Source organism: Manis pentadactyla, chromosome 16 (genome assembly GCF_030020395.1).
Source record: "Manis pentadactyla isolate mManPen7 chromosome 16, mManPen7.hap1, whole genome shotgun sequence".
Classification (NCBI taxonomy): domain Eukaryota; kingdom Metazoa; phylum Chordata; class Mammalia; order Pholidota; family Manidae; genus Manis; species Manis pentadactyla.
In genome coordinates this window covers 18,643,565-18,668,207 of record NC_080034.1, presented here as the reverse complement: position 1 = coordinate 18,668,207, position 24,643 = coordinate 18,643,565, and the positions used below count along the sequence as shown (strand labels likewise).

Here is a 24,643-nt window from a genome sequence, read left to right as displayed (position 1 = left end):
CAGTTATAGTAAACTGACTTGATGGGAAGTTTATCTTAAGACTTATGTAATCTTTGCCCCTTGTGTATCATGATATTTGGGGAATCATTTTCTGGGGACAACATATGGTGGAACAATATTTTAGGTTACTTGTTATGACCCTGAGTCTGCCTTATAGGGGGAAAATATGCTTCCAATTAAAATTGTCCTATGGGGATGCTATTCTTTATGAATTCAGGGTGAAGAATAGCTAAGGAGTCTGGTCTCTGTCTGACAGCTGGAGCAAAGCACCTTGAATCAATAAAACTCTTAATTCCATCCTAAGTGCTTGCTGTTGGTCCACACACGTGATTCTACCAAGAACTGTAGATGTGAAAACCTGTAATACAGGCTACCATCGGGTTGCCAGTACTTCTGATAAAGGCCTACATACTGACAAATAACATCAAACACGTAACTGCACATCAGCACTGTTTTAGGTGCTTTGAGGGTCACACAGAAGTTAAAGATATAATTTATTTCCCCAACTGATGTTTCTAGAAAACAAGACATAGAACTTAAGGCAATGTAGAGCTGAGTTTATAGTTCTTCTCAAATACATAAATTCACTCTCTGTGGAAAAGGACCCAGCCATGTACAAACTATTTCCTATGTTGAACCTGCATAATGTTAAGCCTGTTAAGCATTCTGGAGTCAAATAAAATCTAATCATAAGAAGAGCTGTTGTTTTCTTTTTTCCTTACTGTTCTCCAAGCAGAGTCTTTCAGATTCTTCCATATTCAGTTTAACATTCAGGTCAAAGCAGCACAACACAGGCATGTTAATTATTCACTATTTAACCTTTGTTACACATCTGTAGTTTGTTACTATGTCCTCTTTGTTTTCTGGAACATTTTTGACGACTTTACTCTCTGATTCACATCTGAGTATTCAGATTAAAAGAGACAATTTTATCTTGTTATCGTACTACACTTCCTCATTTCCAGGAGAAACCAACTTTATGGCCAATATGGGGAAGGAGTTGACCATTCATTGCCTTCCTGCCATTACAAGAATCTCAAGGTAATTAAAAAAATTTTTAAAGATATGCTTCTCATGCTAAATCCTCCATAACAGCCAGTCAACAGGAGGAAAGATGTATCTCTCTCTTCTGTTTGTTTAGCCCTAAGGAATTGGGGGGTGTTTGAGAAACATTTATTGGAATCACATAACTTAACAAAAACAATTCCTTTTCAATATTAAACTTCTGCCTCCTTTACTGCTCAAATATAAAGGATGCAGAGTGTGGCTGGTAAAGTGGGGTGGAGGGGTACTTAAAAGCTGTCAATGGTCACCGTCAAAAATGGAGTAAGATATTTTATTACATAGAGTATTAGAATAATTAACTGCAACCGTGTATCTCTGTATTACTGTTACTTGCAGACAAATGCAATCTTAACTGCACTGAGCATAATAGGTGCTCAATCAATGTTTTTCTACTGAGATATAACTGATATATAACACTAAGATTAGTTAGGTATATATACAACAATGATTTTTCTATATTTTTCTAAATGATCACAATAAGTCTAGTTAACATCCATCACCATAGTTATGAAAAACCTTTTTTTTCTTGTGATGAAGACTCTTAAGATATATACTCTTGGCAGCTATCAAATATTCAGTACAGTCACAGTGCTGTACAACATCCCCATGATTTATTTGTTTTATAACTGGAGTTTGTAGCTTTGACCCCCATTACCATTACAACCACCCCCTACCCCCACCCCAGCCAACCTCCAGAACCCACCTACCTGTTCTCTGTAGCTGAGAGCTTGGTTTTGGTTTTGTATTTTTTAGGATTCCACATATAAGTAAGACCATATGATATTTGTCATTCTTTGAATTACTTTGTTTAGCATAATGCCCTCAAGGTCCACTTATATTCTTGCAAATGGCAAGATTTCATTCTTTTTTAGTGGAATTCTCATTTACCACATTTGGTTGGTATTCTTATATACCACATCATCTTTATCCACTCATCCATTGGTGGACACTTAGGTTGTTTCCACATCATGGATAATATAAATAATGCTGCAATGCACATGGAGGTGCATATACCTTTTTGAATTAATGTTTTTGTTTCCTTCTGAAAAATACCCAGAAGTAGAATTGTGGGATCATAGGGTAGCTCTGTTTTTAATTTTTTGAGGAAACTCCACACTGCTTACTGTAGAAGCTGCTGCACCGATTTACATTCCCACTGACAGTGCACAAGTCCCCCCTTTTCTCCATCCTCGCCAACACCTGTCAATTCTTGTCCTTCTGATGGCCATTCTGACAGGTGTGCGGTGATATTTCCTTGTGGTTTTGATTTGCATTTTCTGAACAGGTAGTGACACTGAGCATCTTTTCATGTACCTATTGCTCACTTCTATGTCTTCTTGGGTAGAATATGTGAATCGACATTTTTCTAACTTTTTAATCAGTTTTCTTTTGCTATTAAGTTGTATGAGTTCTGTATGTATTTTGTATACTAACTCCTTATCATATGTATGATTTACAGATATTTTCTCTGGTTTAGTAGGTTGCCTTTTCATTTTGTTGACAACTTCCTTTGCTGGGTGCAATAAACACTTGAATAAATAAATGAATAAAACTTACCACTCTGAAAACTGCAGGCCAATAAGAACCCCAATTTACTCTTGTGTATTCTTCAGTTCACTTACAAGGAGAACCTACAAGTTTCACCAAGAGCTTTTTAACTTGTATGTGAGGCAATTCTAGAAAAAAAATGGTTAAAACATCAACTAAGGTTTGATGTAGGCCCACCTGTTTTTATCCTTTTTTTGTCTTTGATTTTGGAATCAGATCTAAAAAAGTCATCACCAAGACCAAGGCTAAGGTGCTTAAAAATGCATGTTTTACTCTAGTTTTATGATTTTAGGTCTTACATTTAAGTATTTAATCTATTTTGAGTTAATTTTTATATTTGATTAAGATAGCGGTCCAGTTTCATTCTTTTGCAAGCTGATGTCCAGTTTTCTCAACACCATTTATTCAAGACTGTTCTTCCCCATTATAAAATCTTGGCTCCTTTGTCATAGATTAATTGGTCATGATGTGTTACTTCTTGGCTTTCTATTCTGTTCCATTTATCTATATACTCTGTTTTTATGCCAATACCATATTGTTTTGATTACTATGGCTTCGTAATAGTCTGAAACCAGGGTGCACGATACCTCCAGCTTTGTTCATCTTTCTTAAGATTGCTTTGACTATTCAGGGTCCTTTGTGGTTCCATACACATTTGGGGATTCTTTATTCTTTATAATGAAAAATGCCATTAGAATTTTGATAGGGATTGCACTGAATGGCTAGATTTCCTCTAGGCTGTTCTTCCAGGCTGTTCAAGATATTGGTGCATAATTGTTAATAGTAGTCTCTTATGATGTTCTGTGTTGTGATGGTATCAGTTAACTCTCCGCTTTCATTTCTGATTTATTTGAGCCTTCTCTCTTTTTGTTGGTGACTCTACCAGTGGCTTGTCAATTTTGTTTATCTTTTCAAAAAGCCAGCTTTAGTGTAACTGAACTTTTTTATTGTCTTTTGGTTTCCATTTCACTATTAATATTTGTTAAGTGATAAAGAAATCAATGGGAATTTATAAGGTACCCACAAGGCTTAGACTTTCAGGGTCTTGACTTTTATATTTTCTGTACATTCTATGCCCTTTAACCTGGGCTTACAACAAAAGAACTGAAGACAGATCGTAAGTAAATTCATGAAACGGAGCATGATCATCTATACATGCTAGACTTTGAGGCCAGATAATACATGTCAACACATGCTAGAGTTTGACACTCAAGATAAGTAATCCAGAGCCAGTATGACTGGAAAAAAGATAAAAGTTGGCACAAAAATAGATGAGTACTCAAAAGGACATAGTGTGTCAGAAAGGCCTGAGATTGAAATGAACTCCATTCACTTAGAAACTCCTTTACTTTTCTATTTAAGCACTGTTTAGTCATTGGTTTGCACTAACATCGGCTAATCTGGATCTTCAGCTCCATGTAGATCCTTACATACAAGACCTTGTCAAGCACATCAGGTACATCTCAGAGCTACTCACTTCCATCTGTACTTGTCACCATGTAGAGTGAATACCTATCTCGCACCTCGGTACCTTCCCGGAATCAGAGGGTAATACTGATAAACACAGACACTACATCTCCTTTGTTCATATTGAAACCTCAGAACTTAACAAAGTGTTTATTTTATCTATGTACAATAAACACTTGAATAAATAAATGAATAAAACTTACCACTCTGAAAACTGCAGGCAAATAAGAACCCCAGTTTACTCTTGTATATTCTTCAGTTCACTTACAAGGAGAACCTACAAGTTTCACCAAGAGCTTTTTAACTTGTATGTGAGGCAATTCTAGAAAAAAAATGGTTCAAACATCAAATATATAGCTTACTAACATTTTGCTGGTCTTTGCCATCTCCAAAGACTTAAAATAGTAAGTGAAATGGAAAACGCCAAGAGGTGCCTTGAGACTGTTACTAAATGAAGCTTATGATAAATCCCCAAATTATCAAGATAACAAGCTGTATCCTTCATTTATTCATTCAACAGGTACTCACAAGATGCTACAATATGTTCGATATCATTTGAGATGCTGGAGATACACAAGTACATATGATGCAGCCTCTGAATTTCAGAAGTCACAGTTCAGTTAGAAAGACTGGTACACAGCAAATAATCACACTGAACAATGGTCAAATGCGAACACGTTACCATGGGGACAAGCTGGATGAGTAGCAGCTATATAGGGAGAAGGTACCAGAGGCCAAAAAATGGGCATGCGGAGAGGCAGACACTCAGGATAGGTATTCATTTTGAGGGGGTTTGAACAGAGGCTGTGGAAGAGAGGATAGTCAATATAATAGGAAATTATACTAAAATGATAGATTAAATCCTTATTAGGAATGTTCTGTGTGTCATGAGGAGTTTCTAAAACTGGGGAAGCAAATAAATCCTGATCACAGAAATACTTCCTACAGAAATGCCTGTTCTTTAAATAGAAGGTAAAGTGGAACCCTTCATTCAAACTTGGAAAAGTATGTATCTTTAAAAGCTCATCCCTACTTAATCTCAATAAATTAAATGGTACTATATGAGTTATGAGATGAAGTCATTTGTTTTAAAAAATCATGTGATTTTTTTAAAAGACAGAAATAAAGGATGCCCCTTCAAAATCATTGCCTTGTAACTCTGGACACCTATTCAAACGTTCTGCCAGTGAAGCTAATGTGTTTATTTTTGGCTCACGAAAGTTATTTTAGAAGAATTTGATACATTCTTTCGAATATCTGGAAAACTGAAAACTACTCTTGTTTTAGCCTGGATTTGAGTTTTACAAATAACTGAATATCATTTAGATAGAAATCTAATGAATAATGTGGATAACTGAGTTGATTATAATCATGATAACAGTAACAAAAGAACAAAATATGGTTAATACTATCCTTCTTAACAATATCATAATATAACAACTGAATGTGACTAGACATTTGTGAAATTTAGCTTTTCATATGGAAGAGACTCAAAGGAATTACAGTTCTAAAAGATAATGCCATTGACATGAATGCATGGCTGTCCAAAATGACAGCTTTGGAAGACAACCTTGCCCACATGCATCAAATACCTAAGGATAGTGGTGCATTGTTCCATTAGTCCAGTGGGCCTAGTGGTCAAAGACCAGGAGGCAAAGCAGACTAAGAGCCTGTAATGTGTGTCATACACCATCCTTCGTGTATCTGTGCAGACCTCTTAGAGAATAAACCTCAACATCTCTGAAGACCTTCAGAGTTGGCAAACCTAAGACATACTGGTTTTTGTTTAAGGACATGTCCATAGGTATGTTTTTCTTCACGCAAATGTGATAGGTTATTCAAGAGTACAGGCTGCTCTAAGAGCCAGACAACAGATTTCACAACTTGCTCATTTTATAACCACAAATTTGAACTCTTTGACCAACATCTCCCCGTTTCCTCCATCCTCCAGGCCCTGGTAACCACCATTCTAGTAAGGAGATCATGGGAAATAGTACTGCATTACATACTTGAAAATTTCTAAGAGAGTAGATCCTAAATATTCTTACCTGACATGATGGAGGTGTTTTAACTACTCTGGTGGTAATCATTCTGTAATATATAGGTGTATCAAAGCAACACATTATATAGCTGAACTTATGCAATGTTATAGTCAGTTTCATACCAGTAAAGCTACAGGGAAAAAGAAAACTCCTGAAGACATATGAACCTCAACAGAGTGCATTTAGGGCTACACTTACAAAACCATGACTAAGGTTTAAAATAACATCCACCAATTTCATGGAAAGGTTTATTGAAATTCTCTAATATATTGCTGTTTTCCTAATGTCTAATGCCTTTTCTAATGCCACTTGTTCTTATACACTTATCAAAAGAAATTGGATTTTTACATTTTAACAAATGCATTTAAAAAATCTATTAAGGTTTTTAGACAAAGTAAAATAGTCATTTTTCCAGTGTTTTAAAATAAAATAGCAAGTTTTTATGAGGTTTGGGGACACATTGTTTTTAGCAACACGATCTAACAATGCAAACATTTCCAAATCAACCCTTTAAAAAAGAGCCAGACATTGGTATTCCAATTCCGTGACTTCCCCTTGCTTTCGTAGGATACACACAGTCAGAATATGCATTTTGTCAGCTGACTCCCAAATGATTGAGTTTAATCTGAGAATACTTCCAGAATGTCTGCCCAACAATACCACACATCGGCCTCCATCAACAGAAGGCCACTGTGAAAACCTGATCGACAGGCTGCTTTTTGGGATTCGATGGTTCAGGATAATGGGTTGGCTGCCTGTGATGTGCTGGCCTACTTTAACACAATGATAGGGGCCCTACAGAACTAGCTGGAGAAAGGGAAGTTCAGATGAAACAAGTTATCAGAGTTTTGAGATCTTTTCCCTGAAGTCCTAGAAGAGTGTAAGTCCTTCCATCGTTTCCATTAGCTTGATACGATGGCACAGTTAGGGCAGAGGATAGATGACTACCATGGAAGCAAAGATTAGCCCTCTTCAATTAAACACAGAGCTTCACAATAGAAGCATATAGAGGGTATGCTCTAGAACAAGGAGAAAAGTAGAAGCCTGCCTAGCTCCATTAGCCTGCCAAATCCTGAACACTCAGGGGGTGGTAGATTTCAAATCTATCTGCTCACTTGTCCAACTGCCAAATGGGACAACTTCCTAATATTCACGAAATTTCTGACTTTAGGTGATGCAAGATATGGAGACTGAGTCTATTATGGTGTTCTTCAAGCAGGTTACTTGGTAAAAGTCTCATAGTAAGTTCCTGCTGTAACTGCAATTACATGGAACGCAGAAAAGAATTAGAATGCATAGCTCAATGATGCAGCTTCATACGTAAAGCATGGACTTTGGGGTCAAAATTATGTGGTTTTGAGGTTTGAGGGTGGGATATGTCTTTTGGGATCATGGCAGACTCTCTGAAACCATGCACTCTGACAAGGAACCCTTGAGAGAAGGAAGGATGATCTTTTACAAGGGCCTCCCAGAGAATCAAACAACTCATAATACAGGAGGAGTCCCACTCCAAGGCAGGGCTGTAGACAGGGATAAAAGAAATGATGATAGTTGACAGTTACTGGTCACTTTAATACACCAGGCACTTGACCAAATGCTTGTAAGAATTATTTCAGGAACCCCTTAAAACAGCCGTATAAATAAAGCTTGTCATTATCTAAGTTTTAGAGTGATGGAAGTGAGGCTTGAAATGAAGTTCAGAGGTATTAGGTGAATTGACGAAGTTTATCTAGCCATTAAGTAACAGATCAGACGGTGCCAAAGAAGACTCCAGACCTGTGGGTAGGCAGGAAGCCCACAAGATCTCCTTGCTCACAGCAGCAAAGTAGTTTGGTGACAATGTCTCTTTCCCTCAATTGAGGCATTATTTTTAATCTCCCTTTATGGCTATCCTGAGGGCTCCCTAGTGCTCACTTTAATTTGCTTCTTTTTATTTGTTTATTTAATTGAATTATCATTGATATAGATTCTCATATTAGCTTCAAACATACAACACCAAGCATGAAGAATACCATATACACAAAACTGGTGGAATGTGTCTCAGAGCTAAGCTTCCCTGATACGGGTATTCCAGTCGCTCCCCCCAATCTCTGGAGTAGACATGTTAACGATACAGATTTTGTGAGCTGACTCCCAGGTGATCCAGGTGCAACTGGGTAAAGGCCCTGTGACAAGCTGGCTGTGCTGCTGATACTGATGGTTCCAGGGCCACACTTTAAAAATTGCTGTGCTAGCGCAGAGATTCCCACCTCTGGCTGGATATGAGACTGCCTTGTATACTTTTATTTTTAATGCTTATGTGTAAAGTCCCACACCCAACCAATTATGTTATAATCTCTTGGGGCCAACTCCAGGCATTAGTATTGTTAAGCTTCCCTCTGCTGTCTTCCTTTGATGGATCAAACGTGCCGCTTGAAGGCAGACTACAGAGAGCAAGTTTATGTGTCAGTCGCAGAGAACTGAGGAGTGTATCTGTCCTGATACCTGACTCTGAAAAGGCTATACCTGAGAACTATTTAAGGAATAAGGAATACAGAACTAATGAGGCTTTGAGATCAAATCATTATGAAATTTTTATATCTCTTAATCACACAGCTGACACTGAAGTAACAGGCACGCTTCGCCTGGTGACATGTGACAGTGGAGTTCTGAATACGCAGTGCAGTTCTCTTTCCTCGGATGGAAGACACAAAGTTCAGGAAGTTGAGATGAAGAAAGTGAGCTGCAGGCAAGCTCCTGCTCTACCCCCCTTCACAAACGAAGCCTCTTCCCTAAATTCCAAGGAAATTTAGTTGGGTTTTGTCAATTGCCAATATGTTTCCTTTGTGATTCTTACTTTACTTAATTGTAATCAGTATTGTCTTAAATTTCCTTTTATTTCAATGGTTTTGATGAATGTCTAATAGATGTTCCATACTGCTCACTTTCATATTTCTAGCTATATTCAAATTTATTCAAACAAAGATTGCCCGATATTATTGGAGAAGTCTACATAAAAAATAGAGCTGATGATTGAGATGCACATATAATAATATCACTCCTGTATGATTTCCACAGGTTAGAGAAATGTTTTTCTTAACATAGTCCTTCTGCCCCTCTTTTCAACTCTGATATGTTAATTTTTGCTAACTCTGGCAATGCTTTCTGTTACAAAGATAGAATTTCAGCCACTTCAACATTAAAAATAACCATAAAAAGCCAACCAAAAAGTGATGCAACTTAATCAAAATACCCTGAATCAAAGGCAAATAGTTTTTTTTTTTTCATGAGTTAAAAGCTGCCTTACTATTGTTAGGATCACAATGACATTTCCTTGGGCATTTTAGAAGTGGTCTGAAAATTCTGAAAGTGGATCGTGGTACATGTATCAATCTGTTCTTATCATTGCAACTTAGACATTGGTACTACAGGTGTACCTTACATTTCCCAGTAGTTGGGTAACACCATGCTGGTTTTTACTATAACCGATGAAAGAGAAGTATGGTAAACTGGATGCATGTAACAAACATGGGAGGTCGTAATATGCTTCCAGGATATGGCATCTTGCCATTGACCACAGCCTCTTGGAACAAGATAAAGTCATTGAAATAGTTAACAGATGTTAGCCATACTTGAAATATAAATGTTCTATTGCTAAAAATTATGTAGGGTCAGATGGAGATTTGGCGCTTGGTTCATAATGTAACTGACTTGGCAAATGGGAAGTTGAGATCCAGAGGCATATATAATATCGAGGCCACACACTTTGCACACGATGCAGGAGCTCATAAACTACTGACAATATGTACACTGTGCTAAGCCAGCTTGATTAAGTATTAACACAATATTTGATACTTAGAGAAATCTGAAGTCAATTTTCACATCTACTAAATTAAAAAGTTCTTTCTATAAGAGCAAAAGAAGGCTTTTCTCCAAGTTCAAGAGCATGTCTGCAAGTTATTATTTAGCCCCAGCTTTCAATTTAACTGATGACTGGTATTGTTTTCTGTCCCTTTGTAATCTACCAAGCAATATTCTCTTTGAAAGAATATTTTTTCCCACTTTTGTCTATTATTTCACATTTCAGAATAAGTTGACAATAATGATCTTCAGATGAATATCTGTAGCTGAAATGGATCTTCTCAGCTTTAAGTCACAAATTCATTCAAGTCAAGCATTGAAGGAGGCTTGTGCTACTTTAGAGTTTGTGGTTTTATTGACAGCTTTACAAATAAAGTTACCAGCTTCCATCACTTTGTAAAGATTCACACCCTGGTAAGAGAAAGAAAGGATACAAGGTGGGAAGGGGGAAGGGAGAAAGAAGAGAAAAGATTCCTTTTAATTTTATTAGTAGATACTTGGCCATAAAATTACTCAACAAATTATTGCTCATAATTGATTTGGGGGCAACATTTGCTCTCAGGAATCATATAGTTAGCGTTTTAGACTTTTCTGCTTTTTAAAGCATATATTGAGTCGACCCAGGTATGAAACCATAGGCCAGACTACCTGAAAATCTGAGGGCAATTCAGGTTGGTACCTAAACTCTAGGAAGGACAACAGAGGAATGAGAAACAATCTCTAAAATATCAGTGAAGGGCAATTGAAATGATAATGGTTTAGAGGAGTTTATAGGTAGGAACTTAGGGGGGAAAATACTTTTTTACTATATACAGAAACAAACCTGGTAAAGCTATAAGAAATATAGGAGAGATGAATGCATAATTTTGTAACCATACTCAGAAACACTATTACTGGTATGATATTGAATGAGGCAGTTGTAGGTCAAATAAAATGAAGTAGTATTTAGTGCACATCTGGAACTTGTTTGCCAGAGAGGTTGTCATCAACAAAGGCTTAGATAAATCCACAGATGACAGACAGGTAGTTGGGTCTGAAGGCCAAGTTCAGGGCGTGCTCCTCACCTCTCAGTTTTCATGTGACAAAAGGTCATCATCAAGGTCGCCACCCAACACCTTTGCTGTCACAAGGGGAGGTAGAGCATTAGGTGGACTAACCAGAGATTTGCCCTCATGTAGCATTTTGTAAACTCCTACATCCTCCCTCAACATGGAGTAGAAACAACATGAACTTAAAATTGAACCCACTCAGTCTTCCTTGCTATTAAGGAGTAATTTTTAATACTTATCTAAGTCTGTAATTTTCTTAAAATAGACAAGTATAAATATGCTGAGGGACTTTATGTAATAATGATCATAAAGAGATCATTTTAATACATCCAATTTCTTCTCTCTAGAAACCTGTACTGTTTCCTTTGTAGTTTACTTCTACCTCTTTATTTAAAAGTGATCAAGAAAAATATTTTATAAAATGACACTTAAAAATGATTTTCATTATCTCCTCATTGTAAAGTTTCTGTTAGAGAACTCACATTTAGTTTGAGAAATCTGATTTTGTCATAGGAATGGCCTTAAGTGTGGTATCTGTTAGGCACGTTACCTTAACATCTTTAATCCAGTGATGCTTAAGGTTTTTGTAAATGATTAGCTATATGGATCTTTTATTTCTGAATTATATCTAGCAAGTGATCATTATAGGGATATTTTAGTCACCACCAACACTTTTTTGCTTTTCAAGAATTCCATTTATAACAATTATACAGTGGGATTTGCTGATATCATGCCAAAAAAGGTCTTTCTCTGTCATTTTACTTAAATGCAATGTTATTTGATAATGATCATTTGTCAGGTGCTTAAATATGTCTCATGTACTATGGAATGTTCTGGGCTCTCAAGAACCTCCTGTAGAATATGGTTTATGTCTTTAGATAAGCAGGCAACATGGACCCCTAAACAGAAAATCCTGTGCTATAGTTAAGGTCAATGAAGAGATATGCCCAGATGATTACAAGGGCAAAGGATGGGGCGATCAGCCCGCTGAGGAAAGGAGTGGGGGGGGAGTCAGGAAAGGGTGCTGGGAAGGGCAAATCCTAACCCAGGTCTTATATGGAGAATAAGTCACTGACAGGAAGGACAGATGGGTTACTGCCAGCAGAAAGAAAAACATTACGAGGCATCTGAATGATACTATAGTGGAAACAGAGACTGATGGGCACAGATGACTAGAAAAGGCATGAGTGGGTCATATTAGGTGACAGAATACAGCTTTGCTTTTCAGGAAATTAGGACCCACTGATGACTGTTCAAGCACAAGCAAAGCGTATTCATATTTGTTTCAGGTGAAATCCTCTGACGGTAACATGGAGGATGAGTTAAAAGGCAAATCAGAAGCCTGGTCGAGTGTGGAGACGCAGGAAGGAGACAAGGACATGTGCTGATGTAGTTAAAGCAAGAATAGTAAGGAAAGGACAAATAACCAAGATATTTTATAAGTCAAATTGGTGGCTCTTGGTCATTGACACTGGATGTGGGAGCCACAGTGACATGGATTCTGCGGAGAATCTTGGCTTGCAAGCCTGGGTGAGGTTGTCGTACAGCTGCTACTCAATGTAACAATCCTCCTCGAACTGTGAATTTCTTAGGAATGGTGACACCGTTTATTTGCATTTGGAATCACAAATTAGAGAATACGATCTGACACATTTTAAGCATCAGCTAAGTTCAATTCAGTCATCTAATGTCCAAGGAAGGGTCCATTTCCCTTCAGTTTGTTATGGCCATACATTTCTAATATGATTAAATTACTTTGTAAATGAAATAGTATTCATTCCGAACCAGAGAAGAGAGGCAACAGCTTTTAGTGTTTAATGCCAAGGGATAGCCACCTTCCAATGAACATTATTGAGCATCTCTATGCAATAGTATGAATAAACTGTAATAATTGATCTCTGGCTACAGGGAGAGCTAGACCCAGAATTAAGATCATTCTCCAACCTGTAGGTAGGTTCAGAGTCAGAGGCACAGAGGATAGCGTGGAAGCCCTAAACAGAGGACCCCAACAGCAGGGCCTGGGAGATGGGCAGGGGGCTGCTGGAAGAGTTCTCGAGGATGGAGGTGCCTCCCCTCCCTCTCTAGGTGACATCGAGCATGGGAAATAAGGCCATTCCAAGTGGTTGTGAACACATGCGTGAGGGTGGAGGTGAGAAATAGATAGAATGGTGCAGAAATGGGGGCAACAGGCAAGTCTGGTGTTACAGAAGCCTCAATGTAAGTAAAGGGAAGAAAGAGGAGCTACGAGGGACACAAAGAGGGAAAACCCTATTTTGTAATCTAGATGATGCTTTTGCATCTCAGAAAACATTTTGAATTTTTAATCATCTATGAGCTATTTTATTTTTTGTCCTTTTATATTTGTCCCCCTCCACCCACCAAAAAATCAGCCTTACAGACTAATAATTCATGCTAACAGGCATGAGGCAAAACAAGGTGCTGATTTTGGTGAATGCTGCTATGGAGCATGTGACTTTTCAGGTATGAAAGAGACTATTTTAGAATTCTCAGGAATGAAAATATTCTTGCTGTCCAGTGCCTCACATGCTAAGTAGTATTAAGCTCTGCTCTTCCACTGACCATAGCAAAAGTGCCCTAGGCTCTTCTCCAGAAGCCCTAGTTAATTTTGTGAGAAAATCAAGATCTCAGTTTCCTTCAAGGAAAATATCCTTACCAAAAAATCCCTAAAACTCCAGTAACAATCACAAAGACACAGGCTCTAACTCATGAAGGGTATAATATTACATCAGATTATACATGAAAAAGTACTTTGGAGGTCATGAAGCAGTATAAAAATGTGAAATGGAAGCAGTACTGGTGATTGAGCTAGAGCAATGTTACTTTATAGAGCCCTCTAAAGACATTTTTTTGTGTATTTCCCCACTGTGCATTTTAGCAAATAGCAAAAGTGTAGTAAAACTTTGACCTCCAAATTGCTTCCCACGTCTGAGATGCATTACAATTTTTATCTGTAAGGAATATATGAGTATTAAAAGTATGTTGAGTTAACTTACTGTATTGAGCCCCAGGCCATTAAGCATATATATCAAATCTTCAGTGGCTACATTCCCAGAAGCGCCCTTTGCATAAGGACAACCACCTAATCCGGATACTGCAGAGTCCACCACGTTAATCCCCATCTGGAAAACAAACCAACACACTCAAGGCTTATCTATTAATGGTAATGTGAATTGTTGCATTTCTATTTAACTTGTTCCAAAGAGCAAGTAAGAAAAACTTAAGCCCATTATCCAAACGTATTCACTTACTTACCTGCTGCTAAACTGTCTCTGGGATGCTGATCTCTTTTGTGGTAGATCTTGTCTTTTGGGTGAATAGAAACTCTCCTAAGGATCTCAGGGACTAGAATAACCTTAGATTAAACTTAAAATGGTAGTATTTATTGATAACAGCACAACTGTAGGGGGTGAGGTTTGAAGTAGGATTAATTTACTCCCAGGTTGTATAGATTCTCCAACCAATTCTCTAGCTCTATCCTAAAAGCATTATACAAGCAACATGGCTTATTTCCAACATCTCAACTCAAAATCAAGGTGCCTTAGAAGACTAGTGGTGGTGGTAGGTCACTTTGAAATAGGACTTTTGTGGGCTCAATCCACCCATTCAGTCCACCCAATAAATCTAACCCATCTAACTGAGCCATCATTTTTTAAAAAGTATCACTGATATAAACAATCTTATGTTGTTTCAGATACATAACACTGTGGTTCAACATTTACCCATATTACCAAGTCCTCACCCCCTCCAGTGTGGTCTCTGTCCATCAACATAGTAAGATGTTACAGAATCATTAACTGTTCTCTGTGCTGTGCTACCATCCCTGTGACCAAACTATATTGATTGTGAATTATTGTACCCCTTAATCCCCTTCCTCCTCCCTCCCCCTTGGTAACCACTAGTCCCTTCTGGTGTCTATAAGTCTACTGAATCGAGCCATCATTTTGCACAAAAATCCCTGCTACTTGGGAAAAGTGAGGAGATATTTAAGAAGCAAAGACATCAACTACTAACAATAGCTCACATTTACATATTGGGTCTTTACTAAGTGGTGGATGTTATTATTAACATCTTATGAGTATTAATTCACAATCCTCACAAAAACCAGGAGGTAGATCTTATTCTATCATCCCTACATCACAGGTGAAGAAACTCAAGCACAGAAGGATCACTCAGTTTCCCCACGGGCACCTCTGCCTCCAGGGAATTCCCACTCTGCTGTGATTCGGGGCCTTTGAGAGCATGCAAGCAGGCACATATTAGACCTTTGGGGGTACCAGGGGTGGGGGAGATCTGTGTGTGACTGGAGATGCTGTGAAAAAATAAGAGGTCTTGGAGATCAGACCTGACTATCTGGAGAAGAGAGGCAGGCATATCATTCCTCTGTGAATGGTGACAGTTGGGTACTCAGAAGCCACCAAGAAGCCTCACCTAATTCTTCACTCTTGGGCAGAGAAGAAAACTACCATGACCTCACTTGAAAGGAGAAGCACCTGCAAGCAGAGCTCTTGGCCAGCCTGTGGGTTGTTGGTTCTCAGTCACCCAAACGGAATCACAAATTGCAGCTACGTCCCCAGGACGTCTGATTCAGAAGGTCTGTGCTATGACCTGAGAATTTAGATTTTAACAACACCCTGGATGCCACTCTCATTACTGGTTTTTTCCTTCTTTTCTGATAAACTTTTTATTTTAGAATAGTTTTAGGTTTTCAGGAAGTTTCTGAAGTACAGAGCATTCCTATATATTATGAACCTAGTTTCCCCTATTTTTACATTATCTTACATTACATGGTACATCTGTCACAACTAATGAACAAATACTGATACACTTTTATCAACTAACATTATTAATCAGAGTTCTCTAGTTTTGAATCCAGTGTCCTTTTGGTGGGGGAGCATTGTGTATTTTCCTCGGTCCTTGTCCCCACTGCAACAAAGAACTGAAGGGCAGAGACACAGTAGTGAAGCAGAGTAAAAGTTTTATTTAAAGTTACTTAAAGAGAAAAAAAGTACAGGCCATCCCAGCAAGGAGAGATGCCCTAAAAGGTTGGAGAGAGAAAGTTTAAGATTAAAAGATTACACACTTAGAAAGTGCGGGCAACCTCAGAGAGACAGGAGCACCCCAAAAGGTTGGGGGTTCCCCCTTTTAAGGATTCTTCAGGAATGTGACTAAGGATTGGGGGGTGCAGACCTATTAAGTGGTCTCTGAATATTTAGAATTAATTTAACACAAGGAACTTCCTGCTCTGATTTCTCCCTGGGATAACCTGCATCTTGGTCTGAGAACATATCAAACAAGACCACCTGCCCAGCCCCCAAGGTGGGCTGAGTTATTGTCTGTTTGGTACAGAGTAAGTTAAGAATCTTACTTCTTACTTTCCTGGGTATTAAAATGCAATCTTATTTTTAAGTTGGAATCCTTCCTGCCTTTTATGTTGTTAACGGGTGGGCCTGCATGCTAAATTAGTTGCCTAAATTGCCAACTACTTGATTAGGGCCGGAGGAGGGAAAAAAACAATATATAGGTAAAGTTAAAAAATAAGCTGGGCCTGCAATTAACACAATAAAGACATGGGCTATGCTGAGGTACCCTCCTTTATCTGGGGAATATTCAAACATTCCAGGCCAAGTTGCTCCTGGCTTTTTGAACTTTAACTGATTAACTAGGGGTCTTTTTAGTTGGCTTTCCTGGCCTTATTCTCTTTCCACCCGGCTCATATCTATTTTCCTGTCTAACACTTTTCTGTACCAAGAACTCCTCCAGGATAGCACATTTAGTAGTCCTCTCCTTAGGCTTCTCGGGGCTGTGACAGTTTCTCACATTTCCTTTGTCTTTGACCTTGACAATTTTGAATAGTATTTGTTAAATATTTTCAATTTGGTATTCAATTTGGGGTCTGCTGTATTTCTCATGGTTAGGCTGGAGTTCTGAATTTTAGATGACAGAGGTGAAGTGTCACTCTCAGTATATCATACCAAGGGAGCGTGCTATCAACATGATTTATAGCTGATATTAAACTTGATCACCTGGCTGAGGTACTGCTTGCCAGGTTTCTGCATAACAAAGCCCCTGCCCTCACTTTCCATATTGCTCTCTTTGGAAAAAGTCACTATATGCATCTCACACTTTAGGGCTGGAGAATACCTACATAAATTATTTGGAATTTTTCCAAGTGGGAAATGTGTCTATTCTCTAGTATTTATTTATTTATTCAAACACTGATTTTTTTTTTATCAGTAGGGATTCATGGTATTTATTTTGCAATTTGGTTTATAATCTGCTATTACATATTTTGTTGCTCAAGTTGTTTGAGGTTTGGCTTTTGGGAGCTCTTTCAGTTGGCTCCTGTGTCCCTTTGTCATGCCAAGGGGATTGCTCTTTTTGTACTATTCTTATATTTCCTTGAGACCTAAGAGAATGTTTACCAAGGCTTATAAAGGCAGAGACATACTCCAAACACCCTGGACTACTTTGGGACCTAAAGCATGTTTACAAACACCATGTGCATTTCTGCACCTTCATTTCTCCTCATTATACTTCTCAAAAAGGAAGGTCTCGATAGCTCTTCTTCCATTACCAAAACCTGTCTCAAATTATGATCTAAAAAGTTCAGTCATATTCCAGTATTAACAACTGAACAGCTAACACACTCCATTAGGACAATATACATTTGCTATGAATCAAAATAGTAAGTACGAGGAATTATGCTCTAGGAATGAAATCTGTGGTATTGTTCCGTAGTTGGGAAAGACAAATGTTAGGGTAATGGCTCATCTCTCCAAGTCTGCCATGGCATCCACATGGCAGAGGCATTCTTCACTTACAGGCTAAAATTTATTAATTCAGCAGAATTGAATCCATCACCCAAGGAGATAAGTTTCAATGCTTCTTATTCCTTTGCTGCCCATTATAATCACCTAAGGACTTTTTAAAACTAACACCGAAGCTTTTCCCCCAAACCAATTAGATCAGAATCTGTGTCTGGGGATGGCGTCAGCCAGTGCATTTGCTTGAAGCTTCTCTGGTAATTTCTCTTGTGTAACTGAGTGTGGGAATCCCTGAGGCAGAAGTTCTTATCATCTAACACTTTTATCAGTTGTATGTAAGAGTCAGCTTTACTTTTAGTGAAGCTCTGTCCCTTGGGGAAGCAAAGGGTTAATGGCTGGTCAACTTGCAAAGAAACTAGTTTTTGAAAGAAGACCCAAAAATCTGTGAAGTGGTTGAAGTCACAGGTACCAGCATGACTGGTGAAGGGTGGATTCGGCCCACCGTGCAGACCAACTGTGTTGGGTTTGGGACCCGCGGGTCATCTGCCTTTTCCCGCTGCCGAGGACCAGGACTCTACAACCACAGAGCTCCGGAAGGGAACCAGTTGTCAGAAGAGCAGCCTTAAGTGGCATTCTGACAGTGAAAAGACAAAATTCACTATTCTGTTTTTGTGACTATAGGCCACGGTGACCGGTTACACAGGCAAAAGTGAAAGGTTTATTCACAGTAGAGGAATCAGTGTCCCAACAGAGGAACAATAAAGGAGCAGCGTCAAAACAGAGCAAACATACATAAAAAGTGAAGGAAGGAAAACACGTTCACTCTCACATTAAGTCAAAGATTGTGAGTTGAACTAAAACCTGTTTTACACTTACTTTCAGACTGACAAAGATTGCTGGCAGTCAAACAGTAGAGAAAAACGGAATATGTGAAAATGTGTAACTTCAAAAATAGGGACACATCTCACAAAAGCTTGTATGAAAGAAGTCAGGCACAAAAGAAAATATACACCATGATTCCATGTAGATAAAACTTAAAATAGATAATTAACACTACTAAGATAAGAGTTACCCTTTAAAGTATTAATACAAATGGGCACAAAGAAAGCTTCCAAGCTGTTGGCAACATTTTATTTCTTGAACTGGGTTGGTTACGCAGAAAAAATCAGCTTGTGAAAATTCTCATAAGTTTGAGCTTATGATTTGTGCATTTGCGTGTGTATGTGAATTATACTTGATAAATACCAGTAACAATAAAGCAGAGTTGGAACTGAAGGCAAACAGGAAAACTTACAGTGGTAGGAAAATAAATTGGAATTTTTTCCTGGTGAGCAATTAGTAATTAGTCTTCATTGCCAATATCCACCATCCCAGTAATGCCTATCAAAAAAGGCCTTCCTAGGAATATTTCATGAATCCTAAGTAAATAATTAGATAAGAAATAAAAACAAATACATGTGGGTGAGTGTGTGTGTTGTACAGGAAATACACCACACACATGCACACACACCTATATATGGATTAATCACCATATGTTTTATAAGAATAAAAATTTTGAAAACAATCTAAATGTCTATAATGGTGAATAATTTAAATTAAAATATAGCTATAAAATGGAATAAATGCTACATAAATGCATAGTTAAGGGAAAGAAACAGGTTACAGGATAGTATAACAGTATATAAAACCATCATACTATTTTCTTAAAAAAAAAAAAAATTGGGTGATATACCAAAACGCTAACAGCAGTGGTTACTGGGTGGTGTGATTATAGGTATTGTTTTAGTTCTATTTCTTCATTTTCCAGTGCCCCTACAGTGAATGTTAATTATGTATATAAGTAGAAAAATAAAAGGAAAGATTTCTGCAAACTTTTGCCTGCAGTAGAATGTCAGTGAATGAAAATGAGCATAAATAAATCCAAGACTGAATTTCTTGATTAACGTTTTTACAACTGATCAATCTTTCTAGGGTGTAAAACTGCAGGGCTAGTTTGCATACATAATATTTTAAAGGCAGACATCATCTGAGTGAAACCAGGAAAACAGTCTTTCCTTCTTTCCTACTGTCAGATTAGCTCCGGACACAGATTCTCTTTTAATAAGCTGTATTCACAGATTAATTGAATCAAGTCTAAGCAGTATGTGGATTTAAAGTAAGTTTAAAGAGAGTTTATTAAAGTATACATTACCTGTGAACGAGAATATTAAGATTATTTTAAACACTTTAAAAAAAAATCACTACTTCACAAATGTTTCTGTTAATGCAACAGCCCGTACATTCAGTCCTTTGTTAAATGTGCAATTCTGTTCCCCAGGAATAAATCTTCTCAATGGATAATGTTACCCATATACTAAGTTATATGATCTTATTTATAAACAAGCTGATTTGGAAATGTCCAGTCATAGTCATCTAAGAAAATTCAATTTTACTATGCATGTTTTCTTTGCATCTACTTTCCTATTCCATTAGAAATGTAATGTAATACATCATAAAAAAGTTCTTAATGGAGGAGGAAGAAAAACATTTCTTCTCTTCACACATTCCTCATGGTAAACAGAGGATACATATTTATTGGTACTTTATTACTGAAATAAGTATTAAAGTAAATGCTATTACATTTACTATAGTATCACCATGTTTTTGAAAATAACAGATGGGCCACTTAGCTGATTTTTATCACTCAAGAGATTATCTGTATTCAAATATTATTTGTAGATATTCCCTCACCCACTGCCTTTAGGGTTTCAGTTTCCTGGTGTGTATGTGTGTGTGTGTGTGTGTGTGTGTAAGCACAAGCATTTTTCCCACCATACATATTGCAAAAAACAAAGCATTTATTTTTGTTTTGAGAGAAGGTATGTCCTTAGACAAGTAACCACAAGGTGGCAATGTAGCACTGAAATCTACCAAGTTCAAGACGAGCATTTACCATCCCACTGTGTTCAAGCTCAAGAAAATGTCAAACATATAAATAAATAGCTTTGTTATTCAAATAAATAGTTTTCTTACATTTACAATAAGGAAACTTCTACTAATTGTGTGAACTGTGGCTCAATATATTCTGTATATTTTTATTCTTCCTTTGACTTGGACATGTTTATTAAGCATGTTCTATGTGCCAGGGAGTTGGAATGCATACAAAGTCCTATAGTTCATGAAGCTTAACAATAGAAATTAAAAGCACCGTATTTTGTCTGTCACTAGGAAATAGCTTACTACTATCAAAGGAGAAACAATTCTCTTTAGATTTCAGGGCACTAATTCTCTCTGAAATAAAACAAACCCAGAACTCAAGGGATGAAGTGTCCTTTGCTTCCACTTTTCTCAAAGCTTGTAACCCAGTGACCCAGGGTATGATGAACTGGTGGACTGGTCATGGCGCTCCATCTGCTTAGGCTCTCCGGTATGTGCTTGGATTTAAGGGCTGAGGAAAATAGATAAAATATTAGTGGCCCCTTTTTCTGGAAAGTGGGAAGTTAGGTGTAGATATACCATAAGCATACTGCTGTGTACCACAATCTTAGCTGAGCTCTGAGGAGAATTAATCTTGTGTAGTGCTTACATGCCCACACCATACTGATATTCTAACTAAAAGAAAGTTACATGTTGACTTTTTCTTGGTGCTGTGAAAACTTACTTTCCCAAAAAAACTGAGAAATACAGAAAGAGAAGTCAAGGTAATGGTTTTACAAAATTTATAATCTTTTTATACATCTAGGTTTCACATATTTACTGAAATCTAAATTTTAGGTATTTAGGATACTCGGTCTCAAGGAATATATAGAATTTTGGTAATAACTTTTGAAATGACATCTACTTTCTTTCTGGCCAAAGATCAAATTTTTCTTTAAAAACCTGTCATGTTCAATTTAATTTAAAAATTAGGAGATTTCTGGAAAATATTCATTTTTGGATTTAAGTTACTCAGGGAGAAAAAAGTCAAATATTCACGTAGGATCAAATATTTAAAGGTACTCATTTTCCTAATATTTGTCTCCTCAACTATTCCTAACAGCCAATATTTCAACTCCAACAAAAATTGCAATTGTCCACACATGAGGTGCTGTGCTCCCAGTGCCCAGGCCAGATATCACTGGTGGATCACAGCGCTCTTTCTGATAAGCCCAGATCTTGCCTTGAGATGCTTCTCAAACAGCACTTTAAATAGCTGAGTTATGGTCCCATCTGAGAAAGAACCTATCCTTGTGTAATAATATTGTGCGATGTAAACCACAGATAATGAACAGTTGGCATACACGGATAAATTCCGGTGTTTCAGTAAACTGAAGTGTATACCAAAATTGGTCTGTGAAATGGTGATTGGCCCAAATACTGCTGTTGGGGGATAACTAAGGTAATGGTGACTGATGACTAATGCTTTCATATAACATCTCTCATTTTGGAAAAGGTTTTTCTGTATGCTTCACTCCTGCTTGCCTTACCATACATAATGAGAGAGACTATATTCTTACCTTCATTTAGAATATTTCAAGTTATGGTTGAAAGGGGAGTGTACATAGGAAACAAGGAAATGGAGAAACAGATAACAAGGAAATGCTCAATTTCAGTACAACTAATAGATTAGCACTAGTGAACACTTAACTGAATGCTTATTTTGTCAGACATGTACCATATGCTTCACATATGATAAAGCCCCACAAAATCAATGTGCAGGGGGTAGTAACACATGCCTGTTTTGCTGATGAGCAAACTGAGGCACAGAGAAGGCAAAAGATGCTTCCTGCTTCATACGGTTAGCATGAGCCAGGGGAAAAACGCAAATCCAAGTTTAAAAACTGTGCACTACTGTTCAATATTAATACTTAACATTTAATCAGCACAGGCTAATTAAACACCAGGTACATTAATAAACACTCTACATGAACTGTTTCATTTAATCCATATAACAACCCCAGAGGGCAGGGTGTGAATAAGGAAGCGAGCATTGACAAATCAAGAGATTTCATTTTCTCATGAGACTTTCTTCACCTTTCTGGAAAGTTCCTACGTAGTTTAGCAACATTATTAAGAGATTTGAGAAAGCAAATGATGGTTGTGCCAGTGATTGTGTTTCTAGGAAGCTGACCCAAGGAAGAAGGCAGAAGTGTTGGCATAAACTGATGTTCAAGTGTGAACACTCTTTGTAGCATTATTTGTAATGGTGGAAAAAAGTCCGTAAGTGAAATGTTCAACAAGAGGAAAACAGTTAACAAATTATGTCAAATAGACTCATGAAACAATTAAAAACAAATAAAAATATATAATGATATGGAAACTGATTATAAGAAAATGACAGACATGAGAGCAGGATATTAATTATGCTTGGTATGATCCACTGATGTTTAAGATTATTTGATCCTGTATAGTAAATATATATGATTCATATAATTAGGACAAATGAACCTTATTAATAAATGCAGAGTCTTCTTTCAAAATCATTCTCTCCTTCTGCTAGGACAATATCCCCCAAAGTATAAAGTATACTAGCCTACCTCAGGCTCCACTTTCTCATTTCTTGGGTTCAATCCAAACTGTGCTCAATCATCCAAGATGATTCCTCTCCGAATCATCTACGTTGGAGTGGATGTTGTTTGTACTGCACCTCCTCAGTAACCATCAATTCTCTCTAATCTGTTGGCACAAATACTAGACCGGTTCTCTTCAAAGTCTAATGGGCGTAAGATTTCATTTCCTACGTGTCACGTGGAGCCTGGGCTTCTGTGTTACCAACGACCCCTGAATTATGCTGAAGCTGCTGGTCCCCGGAACACGCTTGAGTGGCACCAGGCTCTGGTTCTTCCGGGAAACATCTCGGATGTCCGTATGTCTTCTGCCTGTCACCATAGTGGCTCCCTTTTGCCTTGTGTGGTGTTTCTCAGGTTGGGACCATCTGAGACCAGAATCACCTGCAATCCTAGTTAAAAATGCAGATTTCTGGGCTCTACTCCAAAATCTGAAGTTTTCCTTTTGTCAAGCTCAAATATATGCACTGTTTCAAACTTCAAGATGACTTTTATGGATAATAAAGTTTAAAAGTCTCTAACCTTTGAATTTAACTGTTCACCTGTGTCTGGTAATGCTAGCTCCTCACCAAAAAGCTGTTCCCCCTTCTTCTGGAACTCAGGTTACATTACCCAACTGTCCTCTCACTTAGGTGTGGCTGTGTGACTGTAGGTGAGCCAGTGGTGTGTGTGCAAAACGACACAGGCATGTCTAGAACAAGTCCTTTCAGAGACTGTGTGCCTTCTACCTCCGTAATAGTCAAATGCAGATGGCAATGAAGCCTCTGGGAATGGTGAGACACCAAATGGAAGGAGCCTGGGTCCCTGAATGACCACGGGTAGGGAAGATGCCCACTGATAGGAATATGGGCAGTGCATTACCTAATGGGTGAGAAAGAAACATCCATGGGTTTGAGCCATTACTCCTGCTGGAGTGGACTGTTAAATCAGCATAACCAGTGAGAACTAATATACCAACTGCTATGATTGGACTAAACCTGCCATTTTGCTAGCTATTTTCTGTTTGTTCCATCTATTTCATTTTCCTCTTTTTTTTATCTTCTTTTATTAATTGAGTGTTTTTCATGATTCTATTTCCTCTACTACAGTATTTCTATCTCTTCTTTAGATTGTTTAGTAGTCATCTTATGGCTTATAATATAAATCTTTAATAATAGTCTACCTTCAAATATCCATGCCACATGTAGCAAAGGACCTTACAATATATTCACAATTGTTTCCACCCATCATTGTACTACTGTTTTCCTATATCTTAATTCATATAAATCCATAATTATTAATACTCATTTTGCTCTAGACAGTCAGTAATCTTTTAGTGCAAT

The 24,643-nt window shown here is 37.6% G+C and overlaps 1 protein-coding gene across 3 annotated transcripts in view; it reads right to left on the bottom strand.

The window, feature by feature from the left end:
- Positions 1-4,281: 4,281 nt before the first annotated feature.
- Positions 4,282-24,643, bottom strand: part of HMGCLL1 (3-hydroxymethyl-3-methylglutaryl-CoA lyase like 1) — a 183,117-nt gene continuing 162,755 nt past the window's right edge. For 2 of the 3 annotated variants that reach the window (XM_036916322.2, XM_036916327.2), the window contains 2 exons: positions 14,026-14,151; positions 9,082-10,373 (listed from right to left, as the gene is read on the bottom strand). In XM_036916322.2, the coding sequence (XP_036772217.1) occupies positions 10,272-10,373; positions 14,026-14,151 (228 nt within the window). In that variant the 3' untranslated portion in view covers positions 9,082-10,271. Of the gene's footprint in view, positions 4,403-9,081; positions 10,374-14,025; positions 14,152-24,643 lie in introns of those variants that run through there. The other variant, XM_036916326.2, reaches the window with a different exon arrangement.